The sequence below is a fragment of the Lontra canadensis genome, unplaced genomic scaffold, assembly GCF_010015895.1.
Source record: "Lontra canadensis isolate GAN:19392208 unplaced genomic scaffold, GSC_riverotter_1.0 scaffold46, whole genome shotgun sequence".
NCBI classification, from domain to species: Eukaryota; Metazoa; Chordata; class Mammalia; order Carnivora; family Mustelidae; genus Lontra; species Lontra canadensis.
Genome location: NW_022631040.1, coordinates 11808470 through 11828764, shown reverse-complemented (window position 1 = coordinate 11828764; position 20295 = coordinate 11808470). Strand labels below are relative to the sequence as shown.

The 20295-nt window shown below is 39.1% G+C and overlaps 1 protein-coding gene across 2 annotated transcripts in view; it reads left to right on the top strand.

Annotated features, from left to right (window-relative positions):
- Nucleotides 1-20295, top strand: part of EPRS1 (glutamyl-prolyl-tRNA synthetase 1) — a 66791-nt gene that overhangs the window by 24668 nt on the left and 21828 nt on the right. For both annotated transcript variants that reach the window (XM_032872943.1, XM_032872944.1), the window contains 6 exons: nucleotides 3345-3455; nucleotides 5439-5575; nucleotides 6385-6592; nucleotides 7162-7274; nucleotides 8398-8515; nucleotides 14033-14386. In XM_032872943.1, coding sequence (XP_032728834.1) covers nucleotides 3345-3455; nucleotides 5439-5575; nucleotides 6385-6592; nucleotides 7162-7274; nucleotides 8398-8515; nucleotides 14033-14386 — 1041 coding nt within the window. The remainder of the gene's footprint in view (nucleotides 1-3344; nucleotides 3456-5438; nucleotides 5576-6384; nucleotides 6593-7161; nucleotides 7275-8397; nucleotides 8516-14032; nucleotides 14387-20295) is intronic.

Here is a 20295-nt window from a genome sequence, read left to right as displayed (position 1 = left end):
TCAGAGCTTTGGAGCTGAACAGAAGAGGACCGAGGGCCTTTCTACGTAGTATCATACATTCACTTAATTTTGTGCAGTACCCTCTCCTTCAGCTCCTCCTGGTACTTGCCAGGATCTAGGCACCCTCCTCCTTGCAGAGAAAACTTCTTTCTGTAGTGGGGATGGGGAAGTGGCAGTACCTCATTTATGGAACAGAGAGGGGATGTTTCTCTATGGTTTTCAGATCACAGAATTTTGTTGTTATCTCCTCTTTGATTACACTAGTTTTCGGGGTTCGTACTTTTAAACAACAACAACAAAAAATCCTTTTCTTTAAATCTTTTCCTTTTTTCTAAGATTTTGTTTATTTGAGAGAGAGAGAGCGAGCACTGAGCGGGGAGAAGAGGGAGAAGCAGGTTCCCTTCAAGCAAGGAGTCCAATGCAGGGCTCGATTCCAGGACCCTGGGATCATGATCTGAGCTAAAGGTGGATGCTTAACTGACTGAGCCACCCAGGTGCCCCGATCCTTTATGTTTTTTTTCAGTGAGGATACAGGAGGGAATGAAAGTAGGTGAGTATTCTTCAGGCTGCTTTGTTTATCCATACATCTGTGGGACCTCTAATCAGTAAGCACCATGTTGAAAACAGCACAGTTACAACATTTTGATGGGTAGTAAAGATGACGTTATTCTGGTGACGTACCTTTTCGTTTCTGTTGCTGGCTTTCCTCACCAAATCCTACACTTCCTTCACTTTGCCACCCTTTCTGCCCCTTGAGGTACAGATCTCATATTTAGGGTTCATGTCCCATTCAGTCTGATTACTGCTTTGTTATTTTGTAGCTCACTCTTTCTTTCCAAGCTCTGTGAATAAAATGTAAGTGAGACATGACTGAACTAAATTTAACACCATGGCTCGGTGAGGCAGTCATTAAGGACAGAGATAAAATATCATTCTCTGGACACTCTCCCGCTCTTCGTAACTTAGCATTTTTGTTAAAGCATCTTCTGCTAAAGGACTAGAGGGGTAACTGGATTAGCTGGAACTCTTTAAGTACATGTTCCTTTGGAGAAAGAGCTTTATTTGCAGAGCATAGTGTATATGGCCAAGAAAAGGGGAGAAATGGATGAAGGGGACAGTGAGATGTAGTGAGTAATAATCTCAATATCCTCCTGAAAATTCTGTAATCCATATTTTCGTAGCCTGGCTTTTCATATTGCTCAGAAATTAATACATAATTTTTCTGAATCATAATTAAAGTTACCTAGTTCCATTACATAAAATCTACCGTAATACTGATAGGAGACATTTCAGTAGCTTACTCTGTATTAACGTAATTTTCTTCTTGGTTGTATGTAAGTGTAAGTATTAGGATCTGAACTCGTTAGCCAAGGCAGGAAAGTCATGGCTTTAAGGTGTTCATTTTACAGTAATACTGCTTACATCAACCTTCCTTTATTGCTATAATTTTTAAAGCTATGTTAGTATTCAGTAGTATGATAATATCATAGTTACCCCCCTGCCAAATCGCATCCCAACTCCCTTGCCTCTGCCCCTACCTAGTAAATTTAAAGTAGTTAGAGACTTCTCTCTTTGACCCCCAAAAAGGAAAGTCTTCAAATGAAAACTTTTCAAGTAAACCCCAGTAAATAAAAGGGTAGCTTTTCTGGTGGAAGTGTGTTAAGGGTTCTGGAGTCTTCTCCACAGTCCCAGGCCTGTCTTTCCCCCACTGGGTGGTGTCTGCCAGGGGAACTCCTTGAAATCCCTGGGACACTTCGGAGTAATTTGATCCAGAATTTTTAGAATTGTATAATTGAGAGCTGAAAAACTTAAAATCTTTTAATCCAAGATTTCTCAGAGTTCACTGTCCCTGACTATCCTGTGGAATGCTTGTTAAAAATAGATTTCTTTAGCCTTTACTTCAGACTATCACATTCATTGTCCTGTAGGGTTAAGTGGCCTGAGAATCTGAGCTGGCCGCCCTGTAAGTGAGGATTGTAAATAATCTGGTGTGAGAAACCATCTTATCCGGCTCTCGTCAGGTCCGGAGGCTGAGCTGCAGTGACCTGGAAGAGGTTTCCCAGGCCGGCTTGTCTAGTTGTAGCTTTCTTTAAAGAAATTTTATCTTCCTGGCTTAAGTACTGAACTGAGGAATCGCAGATTAAGTCTTCGATCATTTTAGCCCAGTTGAAGCTGAAAGGAGGAAACTTTAACTAGTAAGGATGATCTTTAAGCTAACTCAAGGAAGGAAGGAATGGAATGACGATATAGAGAGAGGCTGGTCCTGATTTACTACCAACATGAAATAGAAGCCATGAGGAGTAGCAGACACAGGCAGTTAGAGAGCTTTTCAGGCTTCTATGAGTGACCCTCTGAGTCACTGAGAATTTTCATATTCTTCTTTTCAGAAGCTGGAAAATACTCTAAAAGCAAACATACAAAACAATAACCCAGCAGTGGTAACCACAGAATAATATAAAACAAACACAGCCAAGGTCAGTTAGCCATACACTGTTTCCTACATCCTCCTTAGCACCTCCCTCTGTACATACGCCTCTATCTACGTTTTTCTTCCATATGCTTTATTTAGTGTCTAAACACTGCTGTTTTGTGCGATCACCATGGATAATTGTAAATTGAACAGTGAAGTGAGCAAAACACATGCGATCCGGAAGGGCGTGCTACTGCTGTTTTGGAGGTGGAGTTAGGCCCAAGCACAGTGAGTAGAACCATTCATCCAGTGAATCCGCACATGTCTGTCGATTACCTGTGTGTGCCAGGCCCTGGCTCAGCACTGGGAACACAGTGGTCCCTGTATATGTAGCTTGCAGACCAGCAGAAATGTCTTGTTTATACGATTGAGTTTATAGAATTGCCTTATTATAGTGACCTAATAATGTTTTGCTTTTGATTGTGACGTGTCACCTAACACTGGTTAAAACTGATACTAAGATACATTACCTATATTCTTTGAAAACGGACTTTTCCAACAATACAAAAGGACATATCACACTTACCCATAGGATTGATAGATGACCCCGCAGGATGATTTTTCCTCATCTTCTAATAACAGAGTTATAAGTTATTTTCAAAGGTAATATTTTGCTTTAACTAACTGGTTTCTTTTCACCTGTCAGGACTCATTCTTGAGAAGGAACTCTGAATTTCATGTAGCTTTCGATTATGATTGTTTTCTTTTTTTCTACTGGACAGTTAAATATTAAAGGAGACTTAGCAGGTAAAACAAAAAATTAGTAAATGCAGTAACAAAGAAAGCCAGTTAGTATTCCTGTGCTATCATTTATTTTATTTATGAAGTTTTAAAAATATCTGGATGTTTTAACACGAGGTTGCATTTGTTGCAGGTTATTGACCCGGTGGCGCCACGATATGTTGCATTACTGAAGAAAGAAGTGGTTCCTGTGAATATCCCTGAGGCTCAGGAGGAGATGAAAGAAGTAGCCAAACACCCAAAGGTCACCCTGCACTTTCACCAATGTTTTTCTCAGAAGGAGCAGGATAAGAAAAGGGAAAATTTGGCTTGGGGGCAGCTGTTGCATGGTTTTGAGATCATTTTCTGTTCAATATTATTTGTCAGTATTTGATACTAATTCAAGTAAATGTTCTTGTGGGTTTTTTGCTGAGGAAATTTATTCTAGTAATAATCCAAAACACATCTCAGAACTTTTACACTCTGTGCCTTTGTTGTTGTTGTTGTTCTGTAGAGATAGTATATACGGATATAATAAAAGTTCACCTTTTCTTGGCGTCCTTCTGAAAGATGATACCATAATTCATGCTGTTGTCTTTATAGGAAAGCCGAGGTGTGTTCTCTGTTAACTAGTTATTCATTGGTACCTTTGTCTTTAAGCCTAAACATTAGACCTAGTAATATTGAATCACAGTTTTTCTTTTTTTTAAAGTAGGCTCCACGCCCAGTGTGGGGCTCGGACTCATGACCCTGAGATCAAGAGTCGTGTGCTCTACTGATTGAGCCAGCCAGGTGCCCTTTGAGTCACAGTTTTCGTTCACAATTTATCACACTGGCATTTAGTCTGTTTTCGAGATTATCAGTGAAGTGAGAATGAACTCTGTCCATCTAAATTCAGAATATAAATCTTAGATACAAGTAGTAGGGAATTCCTCTTAGTTAAACCATGGTTGTTGTCTTCGTTATGACTGCTTGGTTGACAGCCTTGAAGCAAAAATAGATCCTTTTATTCGAGCTTTGTGGGTTGTCTATAAATACCTTCATTGTATAATGGAGATGCATAGACTAACTCACTCATACAATAGCCTAATATGCTCATAACCTTACTCATAACTGCGTTATGTACACAGGCTAACTCACATTTAAAATCATAGGCATCTGAGTTGTAGCCTTATATGATTGTCTTTCTACATGGCAGTGGCTATTTTTAACTTTAAAGATTTGAGTTACTTTAGGGTGACTCCTAATAAGATTTGGAAAGAGTATATGTCTGTGATAGATTTGACTTTGCCTTTATCTTACATCTGATTGGTTCAACCAGGCGATGTGCTGTGTATCATGTCACTGACTACAGTTAGCTTAATTGTGAAGCTTACTGACTGCTTTGAGATTTGAGTGGTGAGATAAAATGTCCTAAAGTGCTTATTTGTTAAAATGGTAGTTGTGTTCAGATAGCATAGTTAATAGTTACACATAATAAAGGATAAGTTTATTACTCATTTGGAAACACTCTTTAAATGATGACTGGAGTGCTCAGTGCTATCTGTGGAATCTTAGGTATCATTTTCCTCACTAAATCTTAGCCTGTTACCATTCTTCTCTGAGCCCAGCAGAATGTAAGTCAATACAGCATACTGATTTTTCTCAAATACATTGGTACATTTATTGAGTAGTTAGTAAACACATGCTGTGTAATATTTATTTCAAAAAAACTTAGACTTTTCTTCTTTTGAAGTCTGTTAAACAAAAACTGAGAGTTAACACACCATTCTTTTCATTCTCCAAATCTTTTTCCTTCTTTTATAATATATACTGAAAAGACAGGAAATTTATCTATCTATACAAATATGATACTCTTTAATTTGTCATCTAGTCCACAAATTTTCTTGCTGTGGTGACATCTGTTGTCCTGTAATGTTCTGTAGCCACTGATCAGGAATGACTTCATTTTCTCCTTTGCTGCCAAGCACTAGTGACATTCTGAGTATTGCAGAGTAGATTCTGGTTGGAGGGACAGCAAAAACAAATGATACTGTCTTAGCTCTGAAAACAAAGAATTTTAGGCTGGAAGTAATTGTAGGGACAGGTCACTTCGTCTGACTCCCATTAGCATTACTGCCACATGGCTGGGATTCAGCATGTTTGATAAAAGAATTAAATGAATGAATATTAAATTTGCATGCTGGGTTCAATAAGTTGTTTCAATCAACACTCTTCTTCTTCTTCTTCTTTTTTTTTAATCAATCAGAATCCTGATGTTGGCTTGAAGCCAGTGTGGTACAGTCCTAAAGTTTTCATTGAAGGTGCTGATGCAGAGACCTTGTCGGAGGGGGAGATGGTTACCTTTATAAATTGGGGCAACATCAACATTACTAAAATAAATAAGTAAGAACTTTTTGTCTGTTTTTAAATAAATATGGAAGGGAAGTCTTAGTTTATTCACTTATTAAAAATTACCATATTTAGTCTCACTCACTTTCCCGCCGGTAAATCTGCTCAGGGGTAGAAACTGCTAATTCTGGACGCACAACAGGTTTCTTTTCCATATGTGGCCAGTTTACTAATTGGGTATTGGGGTGTTTTGCTTGTGATACTGAAAATTACTGTGTCTAGATGTTAAAAAAAGTAGTTCTCATGCTTACAGGTCTCTTCTTGTCATCTGATTCTCTTTGTACAGTTGCTGGGCAAGGGATCCTTTGGACAGAATTTGTATACATAACATTCTTTACCCTAAAATCTGTTTTAAAATTATTTTGTGATGAATACGAGCTTTCTAGTTAATATAGTGTGCTACACTTGTTCTTAAGATTACATAAATGGAACATAGTATGCTAATAAAATTTATATAAACTCTGAAATATGAATTGTCCAGTCATTGCGTATGATTTCAAGTAATTGTTAAATGTTTAAAAATATGGTACTTTACATTTTTTAATGTTTAATGCAGATGACTTTAAAATTTGTAGATATGTTCATGTTTTTTATCAGATGAGTGTGCATCTGTTCTCTAGTAGATTATATTTTATTTGTCTCTTAACCACTATATGTCTGGAACATATTAGAAGCTCAAATAGATGTTTGCTTTGGCATTTTTCCAAAGAAAATTCCTAGCCATTTATTATAGGTACAGGACAAAATAATGCATTTTTTGACAGTTATTGTTTTCTTTTAACACTTTTCAATCTTTTATCTAGAAGTGCAGATGGAAAAATTGTATCTCTTGATGCAAAGTTGAATTTGGAGAACAAAGACTACAAGAAAACCACGAAGATCACGTGGCTTGCAGAGACTGCACGTGCCCTTCCTATTCCTGCAATCTGTGTCACCTACGAGCACTTGATCACCAAGCCGGTGCTGGGGAAAGATGAGGACTTTAAGCAGTATGTCAACAAGAACAGTAAGGTAGCCTCCTGAAAGACACCAGTTTCTTTTTCCCTTGTTATATCAACTTTTTTTTAGAATTTTTAAAATTACTTTTGAGTATTTGGTTTTCAAGTAAAATGGAAAAGATCTGTAAGATTTTGTTAAAATGGAAAGATGTAAAAGAGTGATGTTTCTGTTTTACAGAAGGTAAGAGTTGAAGCACAGCGGGATTAAGGAACTTGCTTATGCTTAAGTGCCGTGCTGCTGTGCCTTACAGCTGGGTCTCTCTCTGCTTTTCGCACTGCCACTCATGGTGGAATTTATGGTGGGAAACTTACTTAAGTATGCAGGGATACCAATCAAGTTGATTAAAAGGTTTCCTGAAGTTAATTCATCAGTTCATCAATTTTAAGTTTTAAAAAAATACAATATATGTAATTGTTTACTTCTTTACTGTTTCACTGTATCTGCTTAAGTAGTGAAGTTTTTAACATATCTGTTTAAATTAAGGATATTCCACCTTCTGGAAAAACAACTTCTATTTTAGAGTTGTTTTCAGTGCTCTGATTTCTAAGAAGTTGTATTTTGGTTTTCTATCATCTTTATAGCATGAAGAACCAATGCTGGGGGATCCCTGCCTTAAGGATTTGAAAAAAGGAGACATTATACAACTCCAGAGAAGAGGATTCTTCATATGTGATCAGCCATATGAACCTGTTAGGTAAGTAAATGTCATTGAGCATTTAAATGAAAATGCTTAACATTCTTATAGTAAATAAGATTTTAAATATCGAATTTCTAATAAAATACGTGATAATTTTCTATTCAGTTTGATATTTGCCTTTTATATTTAATATTTCGACCTTAAGGTAACAAGCAGTAACTTTGAAACAGCATAATAATAACAAATTATTGATTTCTAAAATTAAACCATCTTATAATTCATCTTCATGTAGTCCAAGTATAAAGAGAAAATTTCAATATATCGTTGGGTAAAAATTACTACTATTACCTTTTTTTTTTTTTTTAAGATTTTTATTTATTTATTTGACAGAGAGATCACAAGTAGACAGAGAGGCAGGCGGAGAGGGAGGAGGGAGCAGGCTCCCTGCTGAGCAGAGAGCCTGACGCGGGGCTCGATCCCAGGGCCCTGAGATCATGACCCCAGCCGAAGGCAGCGGCTTAACCCACTGAGCCACCCAGGCGCCCTACTATTACCTTTTTATAGTGTATTTTCATTAGATGCATTATAGAATATAAATAACGCAGCAGGTACATTTAGAGGAAAATAGTAATCTTAACTTAGTAAAGCTATTATTCAAAAATATTGAAGAGATGTAATAAATTCTTCTCTTTATACTTTCACTTGAGCTTTTATTACAAAATTTGAAGAAGTCATTTGCTTATGAATAGTCTTGGTGGCAGTGGATTTTGCTGATTACTTTTAAAAATTAAGAAATTCTTATAAGTGTTTTATGGAAATTTTTCTGTTTACAAACATATTAGGTGTTGTATGGAGATGCATTTGTCTTTCGGTCAAGAATGAGCACCCACTAGTGCCATTTCTGGTGGCAGATAGAGGAGCTGAACTTTTGTCCTGGAGTTAGCCTGTTTATGTCTATAAAAGATCTTAAACTGGAAGGTTATAATTAGCACTATGAATTTTTATTTATGTATCCATTGTTTTTAAACTACTCTGAAGAGCTTCTGATTTGAATAATAAGAGAATGGACTGTTTATACTTCAAGAAGCATTAACATGATGCCAGTGACTTAATCTAGGAATTTAGCTTGAATTGACATAATTTTGTTCTAAACCTTTTTGGCCCTCCATTTTCTCTTTAGCCCATATAGCTGCAAAGAAGCCCCGTGTGTTTTGATATATATTCCTGATGGACATACAAAGGAAATGCCAACATCTGGGTCAAGGGAAAAGACCAAGGTAGAAACAACAAAAAATGAGGTAAACGTTGACTTCTATGGATATGTCTCTAATCAACCATCTTTTTACCCCAGGATTTAGAATCTTTCTTCATGGTACCCACGGGCTAAGTGAAATTCTAATAGTTCTCTTTGTTAAGTTCAAAGAGATAAATGTTTCTTACGCCAGTAGTTACTTGAAGAAATAATAGATGTAAGTGGAATAAAAGAGAAATTTTATTGCTACAAGATTATGTTCTCAAATTTAAGTATTTTAATTATTTCATTCTAAAAGTGATATACTGATTAAAAGAAAAAATAATACTTTCTTTCCTGAATCTTATACTTGCCTTGGATACTACAGTGCTAACTTCCTGTTCCATAGTGATTTTCCTGTGGTGTTTGATTTTAACATAGCAGCTGTGGAAATTCTAGTTTTGCAAAGGTAGGACATCATTGAAAGGAATGTGACATGCTCTGATGTTAACATTGAGCCATCTTGAGCTTGTAGTACATGTAGTGTTTGACAGATGTACATGTTGCTCTGTTTACCTCAAATACTTAAAATATTTTGTGGCGCCCCTATGAATTTCCTGTGGCACCCTGGAGCACCCTGATGCATGGTTTGGGATCCATGGGTGTTGGGTCCGCACTGACATCTTGGCAGGTGGATGGGAAGTAGGATTAGAAGATGTGTTAAGTGGTTAGGAAGCCAGAGGATGAGGGAGGGGAAGATACAAAGTAGGACATGAATTCAGGAAGTAGAGTAAGTAATATAGTAAGTCCTAATTTTGTGTGATTGAATAGGTAAATAAAAAATAACCTGAGCTAGGGAAGATAGAAACACATAAGTTTATTAGATATGAGTTTAAACTCTTTACAACGGGAATGTCATAACTTGAGCTTTTAATTTACACACATTAAATACTGTGTGATCTCAGACAAAAGAAAATTAAAGGAAGAAAAGAATTTAAATAGAGCAGTTCTTAAACTTTTTAGTCTCAAGACCTTGTATACTCTTTTTTTTTTTTAAGATTTTATTTATTAATTTGACAGAGATCACAAGTAGGCAGAGAGGCAGGCGGGGTTGTGGGGGGGCGGGAAGCAGGCTCCCCGCTGAGCAGAGAGCCAGACCTGGGGCTCTATCCCAGGATCCGAGCCAAAGAGAGCCACTGAACCACCCAGGCTCCCCAAGAGCCTGTATCCTCTTAAAAATGATTGAGGACCCTTTTTGTTTATGTGGGTTATATTTATCAGTATTTGGTATACTAAGAGTTGAAACTGACAAGTTTTTAAATTAAGGATTAATTTGTTTTATTTTACTTATTTATCTATCTACTTTTTAAGAGAGGGTGAGAGAGAAAGAGATTGGCATACACAAGCCAGGGGCAGGAGAGGGAGAGTGTCTTCAGCAGGCTCCATACTAGGCATGGAGCCCGATGCAGGACTTGATCTCACAACCCTGAGATCATAACCTGAGCCAAAATCAAGAGTTAAACAACTTAGACTTAAAACTTAAACCATCCCCGCACCCTTATCAATTTGTTTTAAAATGGCAATAATGAACCCAATTATATTTATATAAATATTTTTTATGAAAAATAACTATTTTTTAAAAGTTTGAATTAGAAGAATGCTGTGGTTTTGCACTTTTAAATATCTCTTTAAGATCTGACTTAGTAGCCTCCAAAAAATTGCACTGTATACTCATGAAAGACTGACTCAAAATGATAGATTACATCTTAGTGTATTAGAAAATAGCTGTGGCCTTACAGACCTCCTTTGAAAGGATCTCAGAAATCCTTTGGGGTCTGTATGCCACACCTTGAGAACTGCCAGTATATGTGATGAAATAAGAGTGACGTGGGGAATGTGGCTACCTAGGCTCTTGTTGGTCCCAGTGTCCCCCAGTAAAATTTTGCATATGCTATAAAGATGCTAGTGTTAACGCTGTAAATTTCTGTATTTATTTTCAAATTTTTATTTAAATTCTAGTTAGTTACCATATAGTGTAATACTGGTTTCAGAAATTTGTGTATTCTTGAGAAACTTTGCTCTGTAAAGCAGCATACTAAGAGTGACAGGGCTGGTTTATTAGGAAAAATAGTCTTGGGGCAAAACACTAAGAACCTGTGCGTCTCCTATAGCTTCAGTCAACTGTTGGCTGGTTGGCAGTCATCAGAGGCCTCGCTGGACATCCATGGTGGCTCACTCTCATGGGTGGCAGTTGATGCTGACTGTTGGCTAGGAAAGGGGAAATGTCACACAAAGTAGCTACAAGTGACCTCTTTAGCCTGATAGTGTCAGGGTAGTGAAACTTTGTAGGACAACTCAGGGCTCCGGAAGTGAGTGGCTGGTAGACATGGTGGAAGCAGCATTGCCTTTTATGTTTTAACCTTAAAAATCTCACATAGTGTCATTTATGCCATGCTCTTGGTCCAAGCACTCATAATCTTGCCCAGATTCAAGTGGGGGGTATACACCCCACCTCTTGATGGACGGAGTGTCAGAAAGTTTGTGGATATGTTTTGGAACCTGCACAAATCCTAAGAGAAGTTCAACTGCACTTGACTAGCATTGGAATCCAACACCGCCTGGCAGCCTTGAGCCTTAGCAGTAAGCTGTCTCCTTTGGTATGTAGGTCTTTGAGGGTGTTTTCCTCTAATAGATAGCAGTACCATCAGAACTAGAGTCTGACTCAGCGTGGATTCTGACTCAGCGTGGATCCCGCCTCATCTTTTTTTTTTAAAACCCAGGAGGCTAGCTCTTTGAAATTCCTTCATCTGCACTTGTACCTTTAGATGGCTTAATGTTATGGTAAACAGTGTTTTTAAAGTACCACCTTCACTCAAGGAAGCTGCTCCTTGGGGGTGGGGGCTCAGATAATGCAGACTTCCCGTGAGCATGAAGCCTGGCATGGGCCTTGATCCCTGAATCCTGGGATCATGACCTGAGCTGAACACAGCTGCTTAACTGACTGAGCCACCTGGGTGCCCCAAGGAAGACACTTCTAAAGCTTTCTCTTTAATTGTGAGAAAGCTTTTTCCTGTATGCTTCTTTGACATCAAACATTAACATACTGGCAGAAACCACCACAAGGTGGTGTGATTTTTCAGTGTTACCCTAATACCTTTAATAGTGTTTCCCTGTTTACTAGGCATGAATGAGTCCATTCAGTTATCAAAAATAAGTATAGCAGAACAGAATGTATATATTTTTTTTTAAAGTTTTTTTTTTTTTTAAAGATTTTATTTATTTATTTGACAGAGAGAGATCACAAGTAGACACAGAGGCAGGCAGAGAGAGAGAGAGAGGGAAGCAGGCTCCCTGCTGAGCAGAGAGCCCGATGCAGGACTCGATCCCAGGACCCCGAGATCATGACCTGAGCCGAAGGCAGCGGCTTAACCCACTGAGCCACCCAGGCGCCCCCAGAATGTATATATTTTTGATACAGAATGACTCTATTGTATTCTTGCTTTACTGTATAATATTTTGCATTTATATGTGCATATTAACATTTATGGTTGTGTATTTTAAGGGAGTAATTTCGAGTATATGTGGGTTTTTTTAAGATTTTATTTACTTTTTTAAAAAATTATTTTATTTTATTTTATTTTTTTTTAAAGATTTTATTTATTTATTGGACAGACAGAAATCACAAGTAGGCAGAGAGACAGACACAGAGAGAGGGGGAGGCAGGCTTCCCGCTGAGCAGAGCGCCGGATGCGGGGCTCGATCCCAGGACCCTGGGATCATGACCTGAGCCGAAGGCAGAGGCTTTAACCCACTGAGCCATCCAGGCGCCCCTTTACTTATTTTTTAGTAATCTCTACACTCAATATGGGGTTTAAACTCACAATTCTGTGACTAAGGGTCACATGCTTTACCACGTGAGCTAGCAAACCTATGTGGTTTTGGTTTTTTTTCAATATTTTTATTTATTTATTTGACAGAGATCACAAGTAGGTAGAGAGGCAGGTAGGCATAGAGAGAGGGGGGGAAACAGGCTCCCCGCTGAGCAGAGAGCCCTATGCAGGCCCAGTCCCAGGACTCTGAGATCATCACCTGAGCCAAAGGCAGAGGCTAAACCAACTGAGCCACCCAGGTACCCCCTGTGTGGTTTTTGACTTACATGTTTCCTTTAGAACCTAACCCCGATGTAAAATGCAACTCTGATGTAGCTTGACGTGCTCCTTAGCTATCCAGGTAAAGATATCTGAAAGACAATTCAGAGTGCTGGGTCTGGGATCGGGACAGTTCAAGTAGAGATAAAACATTCTGGAGTTAATATACAGGAGTCATGAATATGGATTAAGCAGAAGACCATTAAAGAAAAAAATCATGGGGAAGGTATGTGAGCTGGGTTTTAAATTTGGAAGCATTTCAGTAGGGTGGAAAGCTTTCTAGGCAGAAAGAAAGCGTAATATTGAGAATAAAAAATAGCATAGCGGGACGCCTGGGTGGCTTAGTTGGTTGGACGACTGCCTTCGGCTGAGGTCATGATCCCGGGATCCCGGGATCGAGTCCCACATTGGGCTCCCAGCTCCATGGGGAGTCTGCTTCTCCCTCTGACCTTCTCCTCGCTCACGCTCTCTCTCACTGTCTCGCTCTCAAATAAATAAATAAAATCTTAAAAAAAAAAAAATAGCATAGTTACTCACTACCCAGAGATCATTTTAGTTTACGTATCTCTAGGTTTATTGCATATATCCATATATAATCATATGCCTGGAAATAAATAATTTTACACAAAATATATAATTTTATACTATGGAACTGTTCCATACTGTTCCACAGTATTTTATGGAGGTCTTGCTTTGTTATCAATCTAGATATTATCTCTTAAAAAATTAATAATTCCTGAAACTTATTGATACTTTTTCCCAGCATTTGTAACTAAAAGCTTTAAGCAGATTTATTACCTTTTATTTTCCCATCACACTGATGGGTTCAATATAGTTACTTTTCTTTTATAGTTAAAACCAGAGGGTGCCTGGGTGGCTCAGTGGGTTAAGCTGCTGCCTTCAGCTCAGGTCATGATCTCAGGGTCCTGGGATCGAGTCCCGCATCGGGCTCTCTGCTCAGCAGGGAGCCTGCTTCCCTCTCTCTCTCTGCCTGCCTTTCTGCCTCCTTGTGATCTCTGTCTGGCAAATAAATAAATAAATCTTTAAAAAAACAAAGAAAAAAAACCAGAAACAGCTTATGGAACTAATTTAAGATCGCACAGCTAGTATGTGGTGAAACAATGATTTATTCTCAGATCTTTTGGATGTGTCATAATTTTTTTAATCCACTAATGGTAAGGATTTAGCTGATTTTCAGTTTTTTATTCTCATAAAAATGCTTTAGTACATAACCATGTACCTCTATGTTTGTTTACTTCTGTCATTTTTCATTAGGATAAATTTTTAGGAATGAGATTATTTACTTTAACTTTTTAAGGGATCAAAATTTAATTTTTTAGTGTGAAATGTTGTATGACAAAACAGTTTGATACAATTTTGTGAGAGGACATTGAACATGAATTAATTTTTTCGCTTTTGGTTTTCTGCTTCTGTAGCCGACTACTCCTCTTAAGGAAAGACCAGGTCCTTTGGATAATACCTGTGCTCCATCTGAGGATTCCTTGGTCCTTTACAACAGAGTGGCTGCTCAAGGGGATGTGGTTCGTGAATTAAAAGCCAAGAAGGCAGCAAAGGAAGATATAGATGCAGCTGTAAAACAGCTTTTGGCTTTGAAAGCTGAATATAAGGAGAAAACTGGTCAGGAATATAAACCTGGAAACCCTCCTGCAGTGGTACAGAATGTTTCCTCTGGATCATCAGCAAGTGTTGTGGAAAGTAAATCTCTCTACGATGAAGTCGCTGCACAAGGGGAGGTGGTTCGGAAACTGAAAGCTGAAAAAGCCCCCAAGGTCAGTGTTTTGGAACTGGGCGAGACAACACTGGGAGGGAGCTCGTGAATTCAGCCGGTTTAGGGTAGCTGTAGTCTCATCTTTTAAGACATACTGTTTATAGACTGCTTGAATATTTTGGCAGAGCAGTCCATCATTACTGATACCTGCTATGTGCCAAGCTCTGGAAATACTAACAGGCAGCTCACTGTCTAGTATGGGAGTGGGTGTCAGGGAGGAAATATGCACACTGTGATCCACGTGGTGGACTGTAATCCTGTCCTGTGTGATGTGTAAATTGTTCTCAGAAGCACTTGTGGTTGTAAGTGGCAGGGAAGGAGGAAACTGTTCATAAAGGATATTTAAAGTAGTCCTGAGATAGAGGAAGCCCTTTATGTGTGAATAAAATTCAGAGAAAGTGTAAGTGGAGATCCATGGTTCTCAGCTTCATTTTACATCAGGATTACTAGAGAGCTTGCTAAAACACAGATTTCAGGGTCCTACTTCTTGAACAACTTCTTCAGTAAGTCTGGAATATGGAGGGAATATGCATTTGTAAAAAGTTGTCTAGGAGAAGCTGGTGCTGCTGGCCTGGGGCCTGGTAAGGAAGACCAGCAGCGGCAGGGGCAGAGAGGTATGAAGGTTCAAGGTATATTCAAAGAATAATAGTTTGTCAGGTGCGCCTGGGTGGCTCAGTGGGTTAAAGCCTCTGCCTTCAGCCCAGGTCATGATCCCAGGGTCCTGGGATGGAGCCTACTCAGCGGGGAGCCTGCTTCCCTTCCTTTCTCTCCCCCTGCCTTTCTTCCTACTTGTGATCTCTGTCAAATAAATAAATAAAATCTTTTAAAAAAAAGAATAATAGGTCGTCAGGACATTTTTGACCAGTGACCATTTCCAGCTCTTTGTAGGGGAACCCTCAAGTGATAACGAATTTTTACCTAAAGTATACATTTTATTCTTGTTTTAATTATGTCTTTATGCCAAACATTTAGCCATGTGGGTGGTAGCACAGAGTGTGGAACAGGATTGTTTGTTGTAAGAGACGAGGAATAGTATCTGTGATAAAGGTCATATATATATATATATTTTTTTTTTTAATTTTTAAAATTTTTATTTATTTATTTTAGAGAAAGAGCACGCATGGTGGGACAGAGGCAGTGGGGGAGGGAGAGGGACAAGCAGATTCCCGCTGAACTCGGAGCCTAGTGTGGGGCTCAACCCCATAACCCTGAAATCATGACCTGAGCTTGGACCAAGAGTCAGACCTTCACCAACTGAGCCACCCAGGCTTCCTGAGAATGGTCACATTTAATAATCAAGATGTACAGTACTGTTTGAACAGTAGTATAGTTCTAAAACATGAACAAATGGATAATGCTATAACTGGATATAATTCAGTCACTCATGAGCTTCCAAAAATTACAGACTCTGGACTGTGACGTGAACACAGAGAGGTATGGTGAACCCTTGGACTTAACTTCAGTGACTAGGGGAGATTTGTTCTTTTCAGGGGATCTACTGTCCCTCAGCATCCTGGGCTTTGGTTGGAGAAGAATGGAGTAAGAGGTTACAATTTCCTCATCTCATTAACAAGTTGCTAGGCATCTAACTGGGAACTGTGCCCCCAAGATTCTTTATTTCATGGACATTTGACCTCTGTTGAAGAGAGAACATGCTTTGGGGGGATTTTGGGGTTTTATTCCAGAAGTTAATATTTTTCTCTCCCTTATGAGGTATGGAGAAATCTTTTTTCTCTTTTGTGAGCCTGTTGGAAGTCCTGCAGAGCTATTATGATCTTCAAATAGCTCTGCTTCTAGGAATAAAGCCTGCAGCTTGGGATGTAAATCCTTGATATTTCCTGTCCTTTGGCAAGGTTAAGAGTATTTTTCACTCTGTAGATCAGACACAAGCTATGGACACTTTTTGAAAAGGGGAAGGGCTTTGGTCTTTAAATTCCTTCATTCTGATTAGGGTACATTGAGATTCTGTGCTGATTCTTGGTCAAGAAATTACGTGTGGGGCACTAACAGCAGCGGCCGTTACACTCACAGCGGCAGCCAACTACACCTCCCGTCTCATTGGGTGAATGGATTATATCCAACTTCCCTGGAATAGCATGGTCAAGCTTATGAAAAGTCAGCCCGTGGGTTAAAAAATCTACATTGCTTTGGTCATTAGGCAACTGCTTTTATTAGGTTCTGTTTGATCATGATAGATGTGATACTGAAGTGAGTCTGACTTCAACCTACATTCACTGAATGCTTACAGTGTACCATATCTGTGTTTGAGAATACTGCTTACATTTTGTTTCCTCTCTGAATGCTAAGAGTAGTAAATAGTGCTCTCTCCTGTTCTGGAGAACCAACCCAGTGACCAGGAACAGAAGTATTTTTTTAAACTACATCTGGCGCCGTGTACAATACACTGTTACTATTTTTGCATTTAATCCTCACAATAGCCATGTTCAGTAATGTTCAAATAATACTTTTTTAAAAGATTTTATTTATTTATTAGAGAGCACAGAGCAAGAGTGAGAGGAAGAAGCTGACTCCCCGCTGAGCATGGAGCCCAAAGTGGGGTTCGATCCCAAGACCCTGAGGTCATGACCCAAGCTGAAGGCAGACGCTTATCTGATTAAGCCACCCAGGCGCTCAGTACTTCTTTTTATATTTGTTGGTTTTAGTAACCAGTGAGAAACTGAATATGAAAGTAATTTTCTGAAGTTTACAAAGCCTAGATTGCAATTTTGCGGTCAGATTCCCAAGTTATTTCTCATTGGAGATGATGGCAGTGGGGCATTGCATTATGAACACCAGAGGGTTATGTTTTTACTAGTTTATTAACTTACTAAACAAGTCCGTGCTTATTTTATATTAATAATTTATCTAAACCTATTAACCGTTGTATTTCCTGCAAAAGTAGTTCTCTTACATCATATTCAGTTGTAAAGAAGGTGATCAGCTGAGAATTTATAGTTACAGGCTTCGATTAGAATTTTTCCTTCTCTATTTGTCCATTCTTCTGCCCTTCTCCCTGCCTCCCTCCTGATTCCGGATCAGGTAGATCTGTGTAGAACTTCTGAGCATAAAGGCAGAGTATAAGCAAAGACGGGCGAGGAGGGAGAACTTGGAGGCCTGCCTTCAGTTTCTCCTTCAAGTCCACCTTCTTCTGCTCCTCTTTCCTTTTTCTCTTGCTCAGTAGGTTGTTGCAAAAACAGTGGATCAGGCAGATAGAGTTGGGAGTTGCTTATCTGAGAATACACCAAAGATAAAATAATTCTGAATGCTGAGTTACTTTAAAAATTGAAGTCACTTTTCGGATTTGAAATATTAACTTAATATTAAGTTTGAAAGTTATGGCTTCAAAAAACAAAACTTTAATTTTGAACACATTTCTCTGATTTGAAATCTAAGTGAGTACAGTTTAACTTGAAATTTTAGTATTGCTTTCTTGAAATGGGAGTCAAAAAATGGTAAATTAAGGGCTTTATGGAATATAACACTTCGAATTCTGGGACCAGGTTTGGCAAACGGTGGTCTTCCCCTGTGTTATATAAGTGAAATTTTATTGGGATACAACCACACTTCATAGTTTACGTATTATCTAAGGCTCTTTTTGTGCTGTAACTGCTGAGTTGAGTAATTAGACTCACAAAGCCTACAATATTTTTTACGTGGCCCTGGCCCTTTATTGGAGAAGTCAGCTGACCCATCCCCTATAGGACAGAGCCTTAAAGACCTCTGTAGTAAGGACTTTTTTTTTTTTTTTTAAGATTTTATTTATTTATTTGACAGACAGAGATCACAAGTAGGCAGAGAGACAGGCAGAGAGAGAGAGAGGAGGAAGCAGGCTCCCCACTGAGCAGAGAGCCCGATGCGGGGCTCAATCCCAGGACCCTTGGACCATGACCCGAGCCGAAGGCAGAGGCTTTAACCCACTGAGCCACCCAGGCGTCCCAGTAATGATTTTTTTAATTGAAGTAATAAATGGCAGCAAAATCAAATGATTATTATGTTAAACAGAAACAGTAATTCACAGTTGTTCGGTCCTGGCATTAGCAGCCGCTCTGTGTCAGAGCCCATCTGTGTGGCTGGGTGCTGGTCACCGTACTTCTGCAGTTGGAGCATTTGATTTGTGGCATGTTGTGTTTTATGCCCTCAGTAATTCAGCTTAAATATCCTGCCAACGTTTGCCCTTTTATATTTTACACCACTGTTTTTGATTTTGAAAATCCAAATCACAGCTTATCGGGAGAGGAAACACGTTGTTACATCTCTTTGGTAAATAGGCTGTTCTAGAAAACCACTGCCTCTCACCCCCACCCCAAATACCCTTGATTCTAAGGCCAAAAAAATAAAGATTGCAGGGAGTAGAAAATCAGAAGACACAAACTGATCCTTTCCCTTAACAGATTTTGAGCTTCTTGTTTGGAATTTGTGTGTAACGAGTTTCTGCTATATCTGTATTTGGTGTTTAACACAAGCTTGCTTTTGCTCTGAGAAGGTATAAATCCATCCATCTTGTAAGACAAGCTATTTCACAAGACTGACCACAGCTTAGGGATCTTCTAGGAAAATCTGAGGAGTTTATATTGATTGGTGTCACGGGAAAGTAGCGGATACATTATGATCTAGGTAAATGAACCCGTAGCTGAACTGAGAAATGGAAGAGCAGATGTTCCAACTCAGAATGACTCCAGAGTCTGGGCGCTCTGGTGTGCTGGACTGGCTCCTGGGACTGAGGTTCAGGATTGGGCTGTGCCGTACAGGATTAGGCATTTAAGCTGAATAAAGATTTCTGACCAGTTGACTTAGTAAAACCTGCAAACACCTTGTTTTGAAAACCTATGAACTTTTAGTTTACTAAATCTCCTAGCTGGCTTTTTTATCTGATAGGAGCTTCATTACTCTCTGTCCCCAACTTGGGGGAATTCCCTCTTTGGGTTGTTACTCCTCTCCCATCCCCACTGAGTGAGAAGCTCATGGGGCATGGTCATCACTCGTGTGTGCAGGCGGCCCTCTCTGGGATAGCTTAAAAAGGAGCAAAATGTGGGAGAACATCCATAGAGTTGGGCACTTGTTCTAGGTGTAACCAGGTGCGTTCTCTGCCATCCTCAGTCCCGTTCCCGGGTCACGTGTACTTTCTCAAATTCCCATCTGAAACTCTCACCAAAGTGGTTTTTTGATAGGCTGTTTCCTTCTTCATTCATCTGCATCAACAATTATTTATTGAAATCTTTTCATGTTGTATTGGCTATGTTAGATACGTTTAAAACCGTTTTGTCTATTAAGAACTTAAGATTTGGGGTGCCAGTGCCTGGGTGGCTCAGTGGATTAAGCCTCTGCCTTTGGCTGAGGTCATGATCTCAGGGTCCTGAAATTGAGCCCGTATTGGGCTCTCTACTCAGCGGGGAGCCTGTCTCCCCCCCTCCCTCTCTGCCTGCCTCTCTGCCTACTTGTGATCTCTATCAAATAAATAAATAAACTCTTTAAAAAATAAATAGGGGCGCCTGGGTGGCTCAGTGGGTTAAGTGTCTGCCTTCACCTCAGGTCACGCTCTCAGGGTCCTGGGATCAAACCCCACATCAGGCTCCTTCCTCAGTAGGGAGCCTGCTTCCCCCTCCCCCTCTGCCTGCTGCTCTGTCTACTTGTGATCTGTCAAATAAATAAAATCTTAAAAAAAAAAAAAAGAACTTGAGATTTGTCAGCACCTGCTTGTAGGCTTCTGCTGTTTAATCTTTTATCTATTACTACCATCCAGTTTTTCTTTGTGAATGTCTTTTATTCCAGAAAACTAGAGTATTAAAAGAGATTATTTTTTCCTCGTTCAACGAGACGTTGTTAAGTAAGAATCAAAGGCCTCTTTTAAAAATGCAGTTTTCGTGGCATGTTAGCAGGAGTCGATCAAAGACTCTAGAATAAACCCTAGAT